This window comes from Gambusia affinis, linkage group LG23 (assembly GCF_019740435.1).
Source record: "Gambusia affinis linkage group LG23, SWU_Gaff_1.0, whole genome shotgun sequence".
Lineage (NCBI taxonomy): Eukaryota > Metazoa > Chordata > Actinopteri > Cyprinodontiformes > Poeciliidae > Gambusia > Gambusia affinis.
The window spans coordinates 5,294,801-5,303,609 of NC_057890.1; the positions used below are offsets into that span (position 1 = coordinate 5,294,801).

Sequence of the window (8,809 nt, forward strand, 5' to 3'; positions counted from 1 at the left end):
AAATCTTAGTTTCCGAGTGTCACAGAGAGAACATGCTCGAGTTCAAACTCTACTTCTGGCCCAATGAAAGCAAGAGGAGGGCTATTTGTAAAGAACAGATAAACGTAGCGAAGGTCAAGGTTGTTTGTTATGAGTAGAGCAAGAGCAGAAAAGAGGAATGGAGCTACAGTTAATTTTACTAGGAAAATGATGCGTTACCTGGAAATAGTCTTTGCCCATTTGGTAAAAACTTGGAAATCAGGGCAAAACGCCCGGAAAACAAATGTGTGAGGGGTGAGAGGAAATTCCAGGACCCAGAGGCCGGTCGGGTTGCAACACTGTTTACTTTATTTCTTTTTTTAGACATCTCCTTGAAGCAGACCAACCTAATTGTTGAAGCCTGATGCAAAACTGCCCTCTAAAACTCAGTCCATTTAAAAGAAATTTCTCATAAGGTGCATTTGAGTTGTTCATATACCCTTGACTGTTTTAGATGCAAAATTATTTTCATTCAACCAAGAATTTTGATTCAGACTGGAGATAACCTCTTTTCTGATAGCTAAGGTATGAATAATTCTGGACTTATTTTTAGGTTTTTCCGACAATAATCCACCTAGCATAAAAGCATTGAATATTTTAGGACAACTGGTAAAGCTGATTTTTATTTATTTATTTATTTATTTATTTATTTTTAAGTATTTTTGGAATAAACTTGAGAAGACTGTACTCAGAATTGAACAATAAGTAACTAGAAAATATTTTTTAAATATATGTGCATTTAAAAAAAACCCACACATTTAGAAATGTATTGTTAAAAACTACCTAAACCTCAAATCAACATTCTTGTATGAATTTGTTAATTCTGCAATATTTTAGCGTAAAACCGTGTAAGTGCTGCCCTCCATGGGTTGGCTGGTGCTACTGCAGTTGGTTATAACGGTACATCTTGGTTGAGGTCACAGTTTGGGTATAAAATCACTGTCAACTTTATGGCATTTTGCAAATACACATAATATTCATAATCTAAACTGACCTGAAGACAGGAAATCTTTATGCTGATTTTCAGTCAAACTGTGTTTATTTCAGCATGTGGCTTACTGAAAGCTGATTAAGACTATATTTACTATGTTATTTTATTCATTGTCATTCAGGGCTGAAAGTGAATGTGAGCTTCTATAATTTTTCACAAGACAGGAGATGTTTTAAAAATTGCTCATTTATATAGTAAAGAAAAGTATTAGAAGTCAATATCTTAGTTATAATAAATTGAGACCAACTAATGAACTTATTGTCTTTACTGTATATTCAACTGTACAAAGAGAGTGGAAGAAGAGAACCTTAAGCAATATATTAAAATAAAAAAGCATCAAACTTTTTTCTAAATCCAAATTATTAACAGTGATTATTAAGTCAGTGCTGTATGACTGGATGTTACAGTTGCAACAAAGTATCAGAAAGTAAATTATAAAAGTACTCAGTCCAATGGCTTGCAGTTCACAATTCAAACAGTGGCTCTCTTTACGACATTTATATTTCAGAAGATATCTTGACTGCAGCTTGTTGCAAATTAAAACAAAAAATAAAAACTGTAATGTATTACATAAGTTGACACACATTGGGACACATTTCAGGATTTTATTTGACTTTAAAATAAAGCAATGGTTAACTGCTTGTCAGTGGGATGAGCTTGTAAAAATGGTTTCAGGAAGTGAGGTAAAACATCGGTAGCGAGACTTATAGCCTCCAGTGATAAAAAACCCAAAAAAAACGAAAAAACCCCACACATATTAAAATGACTCATGATAGAGTCAAGAGTCTTTCAGCTTCAACAGTGTGTAAAACTGTAATTTTTAAAATCTTTTTAATATTTTATATACATTTATTTAATGTTTAAAACTGAACTCCATGAAAAGTGAGTTGAGTTTCAAATCAAGCTACTTTGACTGTTTGGACAAAGATCACATATGTTTTTAACGTAAGGTAATTGCTCTAGATGTGACTTTTATATCTAGAAAAAACGAGAAAGAAGAAAGAGGTGAGCTGCTAGAAGGCCAAACAGTGATAAAACTGTACCTTACCACATTTGATCCAGTTTGGGAATGACCACAGCACACAAGGGTCCATCTTCTTTACACAATGATGTGGCCTTCTTGTAATATGTTAAATCGAACTCTCCTTGTTTTCCTCTTCTTTGTTCGTAGAAATGCTGATGTTTGTGCGTCCATTGTTCTGTGTGTTACCCTCCAGTGCGTTGTCTTTGGCCTGCTTCCTCAGAGCTAGCTTCTTCTGTCTCTTGATGATTTTAACATAGAGAAATCCCCACAACACATTGGTAAGGAAGTACAGTCCCGTTACCAAGCCTAAGAAAGTCATCCTGAAAGTAAAGCGTGTTACAAAAACATTGATTACACATATGCCGGATTTTACTTGCCGCGATTTGTGACGTAGCTAGCGAGGCCAACATCTCTTCTCACCTAAACGCGTTGGAGTCATAAAATCTACACGCTCCGCGGCCTCCACATTGCTTCGTGCCCCATTTCAAACAAGTTCGATCGATCAGTGCTCCGAAATATATCGGGGGAGGGATCCCACCTGGGAGGTCACATCAAATGTCATCAATGTCGTTACTAAGAATTGGTGCTTGTTGCGGGTGAAGTACTCACCCAGAGTTCTCACAATCAGGGTCTGCATACCCAAGGCCAAAGACTTCAGATCTGGGTGGATGGATCTAATTCAGAGAAGCACAGTGGAACATTATGTCAGAGAATAAAAGCGTGAAATTTAAGAAATAGGTTTGTTTCTTGTGGGCAAGTACAGATAAAATAATTAAACATAGCCAAAGTTAGACAAACCTATTTACATTTATTTTGTAATTGCCTTAACTGAAGTTTTATTGCTGTCACTAATGTTATCATTTTAATGTTTGATGCACTGATTTGACATTAACATTAACATTATGTCCGACTACCTAAGTCCAGCAACTTTTAGATGTCTTTCTGCTTTAGCACATCTGGCTCCTATATTAGCTCATTAGTTGAGCTTTGCAAAGCTTGACTGCATAGCAGTGAGGCAGTTTCACTGGTTAATTTTAGTGTGTAGGTCAAGGGATGCATCTAAAACTTGCAGGACTCTGGCCCTCGAGGAATTGATTGAATCTTACCTGAGTAACACAATATATCCCGGCGTGCCCCCACAAGCAGAGATGAAAGCTCCCACCACCGTCAAAGCCATGTAGATTTTAAATTTATAATCACAATCGCTCTTCCTCTGACACTGGCCCAGCACAGCAGACATGTTTGCAGCAGGGGTCGCGAAGTCCCCAACACAGGTACAGTTATGAAACACCTGAAGAATAAAAACACAAGGATCTAATGTAGAACAACTTGCACCTTCGGCTGAATACAGCTGACACGGATTTTGGAGAGCCACTACTTTCAATCTTCAGAGTGACATCTGTAACTCTGTGTTGTCTGTGTGGATGGATTTTGTGTTGGTGGAAAAAAAAAAACTCACCATTGCTTTTCCTGTCCCAGTGGCGGTCTGGCAGCCAGCCAGGCAGGGAGAGGCGTACGTCATGCCGTTATAGGCGCACACTGGATCCCAATGTTTCATGGAGCAGGAACAGCCCATGTTGCACGGCGACAAAAGTGTGGAATAATTGTAGGATACCTGTTGATAACTGGGAGCAAAGCAGACATGTGCTGTTTGTCAGAATATTATTCATTGCCAATGAAGTCAAGAGATTGCATCAAAAAATAAAAACAACTCACCCTTGATATGCAACAGTCAAACCAGCCACCTCTGCATTGTCACAGTGGAAGAAGCCCTGCAGGGTGAGCAAAGAAAAGGCTCCAAGAGATGCAGTAATGGACACTCTGGCTGCTCCAACGACACCCAGGTTGAAACGTTTCAGCACAAAACCACCAGTGATGATGCCCAGAGCGACTGCGGGCAGGTTCATGATACCTTAGTGGTGAAATGTAGAGAGGTTTTATAGGACAGAAAGGATGATTCCTTACACTTTCAAGATGGAAAACAAAGGGTTGACAATGTTGGATAACCACCCAGTCATCAAATGCTAAATATAGTGTCTAGGTTTTCTAAACACTTGCACAAAGGGAGATCTCACAGTGGGTTATTAAGTGCTTACATTCTTGAGTTGATGTTATCACACACAGTCACACTTCCCTTTCACAACATCATTGTTCCAAATGTAGGAAAGTGAAGAGTGAGTGGGGGTGGAGTGAGCGGTGTACCTATGAGAAAAATGGCCTTGGATGCCGCCTGGCCGTATATCTGCTCCATGAATTTAGGTTTGAAGGTGATCATGCCAATGAAACCGTTGACCGCAACCAGGTGGGTGAGAATCATCATGGAATAGATGCTGTTCCTGAAGAGTCTCTTCAGTGAAGGTACAAAATCTGGGAAACAACAAAGTATTAAATGAGATTACTCTCAGCTCTTTGTGTTTTTGGGGCATACAACCAAAACACTGAGCTACCTTTAGCCATTTCCTTAAATGTGACGGCCTTCTCCTTGTCTTCACCATCTTGGGTCTCATCTGGTAAGAAACTCTCCTGTTCTGGCCCAGAAGCTAGCTCCATACTTTTGTTGCCGCCTTCTTCTTCTTCCCCCTGTTTCGGCAAAGACTTGGGCAGGAAGAAGAAGGGGATGCTTGACAGCAGAATCACTGCACCAGTCAAGATGAAGCCCAGCCACCAGGCTCCAACCCAGCGAGAGTCCTTGTAGTTGATCGTGATGCTGTCTGGGGAAAAGGAAGAAGGATGATTGTTGGGTTTGGACGCTTGTTTTTATGTTGTGTTTCTTTTTGTCTGATGACTTTCCGAATTCCCAGACAAAATCTGAATAAGTGGAGCAATCCCATGGATGTAAATTCTTCCATGGGAAGTTGTAGGTTTCTTTAAAACTTGATATCCAATGTGGTTGCCATTTAAAACATCATATTTACAGGATATGAATTAGTTGTTCTCCACTGAAACATTTAGCTACTTGATGATATACCAGTAAACATGCAGCTATAGTCTGGACTACATAGGTGGATCCTATATCCTATATAATTACTCAAAGAAATGTTTTGGCTGATGGCAAGTCGGTTTCTCCTTTATTCTCAGAATGAGATGTCCCATACCTAAATCGACAAATCCAATGTCCACGTAGGTCTTGGCAAGGAAGGACCCCAGCATGAACCCAAACATTGGACCCAATATTCCCGTTGTGTGAATGCAGGCTAGCACAGAAGAAAAGAAAAGGGGAGAGGGTGTTATGGATTACCTCTTGGGGGATATTTCACTTCAATGCTTAAGCACAGATGACATCCAAATAGAAATTCTTACATAAATTGATCAAAAATAAAGGTGGGCTGATAAGAAGCTGAGAGTTGTCTATGAAGATGTATGATGCAAGGGAAAACCAAAGCGCATACTGATCCTATGCACAGTGCTAAGCCAAAGCATGCTGTAACTAATAACAACAACAATAACAACAACAAACCCAAATAGAAAGGTGTGTTCTCTTGTCTAGAAAAGTCATCCAGATAGGATATTCCCAAAGGCATGATCGGAGTCTCTCCAATTCCACGCAGCATGTTTCCCAGGAAAACGTAGATCCACATGGAAGAGCCGACTGCCTTTTCACAAGCTGGGGAGAAGATGACCAGCAATTAAACTCTTCCTGGCAGATTTAGGATCAACACTAAAGTGCATGGAGGTGAATTTCGAAACAAAATACCAGCTACCTTTCATGGCTTCTACATCTGGGACTTCATCCTTCTCAGTCAGGTTGTGGTTGGACAAACATGGCAGGATGTTTTCTGTGCTGTTGACCTGAGTGTTGTGTGACATACTGGTCTCATATTTATACCTAGAAAAAAAATAAGAATAATGTAATCTGTACTGGATTGGAAAATATATGAATACTCCTTTTCTTTTTAGTTGTAATATATAATTTGATTAGCTAATTTAAACACCTGCTCTACTGATGAGTTGTCAGAGAGTTGGTGTCACTTTTCTTTTTAATAAACCAAAACACGCTGAATTTCACAGCAAATCTAAATGTTAAGGTTGTCAAAGTCAAGCTGGCATAACTGACCTACTTTCCTCTGCCTTGGTATTTTTTTTAAATTAAAATGTATTCTGACCTTGTTACCTTGTAGTGTTGACAATTAGCAGCAAAGCAGTGAGCCTTTTTCTTTCATATACAGTACAGACCAAAAGTTTGGACACTCCTTCTAATTCAACTCAATTAGAAGGAGTGTCCAAACTTTTGGTCTGTACTGCATATTTAAGATATAGCATGTCATATTGATGTGACTTGTCAGCTAAAACAAATGATAGTCATCGTTGGCGAGCATTTTTTTTGCGCATGTGACATCACAGTGCAACGTGTCTGCAAACAACTTATATCACTGATTTTACTTATAGAAGTGCTTTATTACTGGTTAAAGTATAATACGGTTCCTTGACAAGCTATTTGTGAAACATATAAGCAGAGTAAATAGGTTTTATACTAACGGGCCCTGCAGGAAGTGCGGCAGTGCAACAATGAACGATCCGGCGGACATGACCAAGCAGCCGATACCAATCAGCCGGGGACGATGGAGCTTTGCACCAAAGTAGCTCACAAAGGCGATTACCAGCAAGTTTCCTGTGAAGAGAAAAAAAATGCAGAAAACCATTAATTAAAGGAGTAGCTCCAGTATTTCCGAATCCAGAACATCTTAACTTCACGAACCCATTTCAAAGCTGCCATCTATGACCCCAATCAGAGAGCTGGGGATGTCGAAGCGTCTCTCAATCTGGGTGATGGAGCTCTTCATGTAGGAGCCACCAAAAGCTTTGGCAAAGTACACAAATGCCAAAGAGACAAGGAACAGCTGCAAAATAATATAAAACAGTCATTAAGCTAAGTTGCCTTTAAACACACTGGACAAACTCAGATGATGCGCAACAATCAGTTCATGTGTCTAAAATCCAAAATGCACTGAGTGCCTTTAACTCCAGATTAAAAACCCACCTGTTTAGAGTTGCATTCCAAACATTACAGATGAAACATCAATCAACATTTTGATGTGTAACAACGTCACTTGTATGATGTAAACCATCTGTAACTGCCTTGTGGCTGAAACCTGCTGTACAAATAAACTTTGATCGATTGATTGAATATATGAGGACAAATCTCAATAAGTCTGACACATCTTCAAAGAACCCTAGCAACTCTTTTCAGTACCGATAAAAAAATGCTTTTGGTGTACAAAGCTTTTTCTTTATGTGACTGAAGGTGATGAGTGTATTTTACTTGAAAACACCAAGTTTGTAACACCAGCAGTGTCCATATTAGACCACTCTGTAATATACAGAAAAATTCCTGCTTGCTTTGACTTAACCCCAAACCGAATGTGCAGATTTGGCCTAAGGCAATTTGATGATGTAACAGGAGGAGACGATTTATGATTTGTTTACAAAACTATCTCGTTTTTTTTTTTTATTAGCTCAGACCATGACCCCAATTTGCTTTAGTCCTGGCACCAAGAATAATTTATAAAGATTTACAGGAAAAACTCATTTGAGATGCTAATCCAACTTTTAACATGCCGGTAAAAGTTGAGTTAGCTTTTACCCTGCAACCAAAACAAATTGGTTTTCCAAAAGGAAATCAAATCCTTTTTCTCTGGAAAAATAAGGTCCAACATTATTTTGTATTATTACTAACAATGTAATATATTGTGCACACACAAAGTAGTACATGTCATGTACTCTGATAAACTCTGATAGCATTTTGACAAATACTGCTACTAATTACTCTCATTTGGTACAAATGGAAATCACCGGGAGAGTACAGTATAAATCTTAAAAATCAGCCCATTGTTTCTTACAAAAATAATCATTAATATGCATTTTATTGATTACACTCAAATAGATGTGATGCATTATTAAATTGCAGGTAAAGTATTCTTTGCCTTGGATTTGGCAAAGGCTTGACCTTTTTGCTACTTTAAAGTCCAACATGTGGTAATACAGGCAAAAGGTAGGACTCCACTGACCTTGAGCTTGGAGCAACAGGCCTCGCGTGTTTTTTTGGACTCCACGCTCATGATGCCGTTTCTTGTTCAGCTGGGTAGAGAAAAGGAGGAACGAAACAATCCAAATAGCCCTGCAAAGTTAGAAGTACAAAATGTTAGCTGCAAGCAAGCTTTCACTAATTTGATTATTTTTGTTGAATAGACATAAAACTATTTTATTTCCTCACTCTGTAGGCGTCACAGAAAATGTTGAAACTGCTTTTGTTTTTAGGACAAAAACACCATGATAGGTTTAACTTTTCTTATCTTAACAATTTGTCTTTTTCAAACTTTTACATTTTTGATTATCGTTGCAACTCGTTCTATACTGAGCTGCACATCCTAATGAAGAGACAGAGGGGGAAAAAAAGATGAAAAGAGACAAAACGGTTAGGAGTATTTACCTGAAGTGGTGACGTCCCAGTTTGAAGGATCCCAGCTTAATGGCTTGTCCTAACTGGCAGGAATCAGTGCTTAAAGCCCAAGTCTTATCTCCAAATTATAAAATCACATGTAATCAGTAACTCGGGCACTCGTGTTGGTCTTGTTGATTATGTCAACAAAAAGCCATCCAGGCCTCATGTAATGCTGACACGAGCCCCAGACTCAAACAGAACTGAGACTGAGCGGCTCGTCCAATCCCGGTCCGAGCAGCAGGCGACGGGTTCAGAGGTCCTCCGAGTACAAACACAAGCAGAGACAGTCACTGTTGTGCACATCCTTCTCTGTGAAAAATCCTCCCAAGTAGCCATC

At 38.9% G+C, this 8,809-nt stretch overlaps 1 protein-coding gene across 1 annotated transcript; it reads right to left on the minus strand.

Annotated features, from left to right (window-relative positions):
- Nucleotides 1-1,256: 1,256 nt before the first annotated feature.
- On the minus strand, nt 1,257-8,634 carry LOC122826606 (solute carrier organic anion transporter family member 1C1-like). The gene is made up of 15 exons (XM_044108677.1): nt 8,461-8,634; nt 8,039-8,148; nt 6,730-6,871; nt 6,510-6,642; nt 5,735-5,859; nt 5,491-5,637; nt 5,129-5,227; nt 4,481-4,744; nt 4,236-4,400; nt 3,750-3,945; nt 3,493-3,658; nt 3,140-3,324; nt 2,643-2,707; nt 2,454-2,571; nt 1,257-2,353 (listed from the first exon to the last, which is right to left on the minus strand). The coding sequence occupies exons 2-15, from the start codon at nt 8,087-8,089 to the stop codon at nt 2,140-2,142; spliced, it is 2,070 nt and encodes a 689-aa protein (XP_043964612.1). The 5' UTR covers nt 8,090-8,148; nt 8,461-8,634; the 3' UTR covers nt 1,257-2,139.
- Between the last annotated feature and the right edge of the window lie 175 nt (nt 8,635-8,809).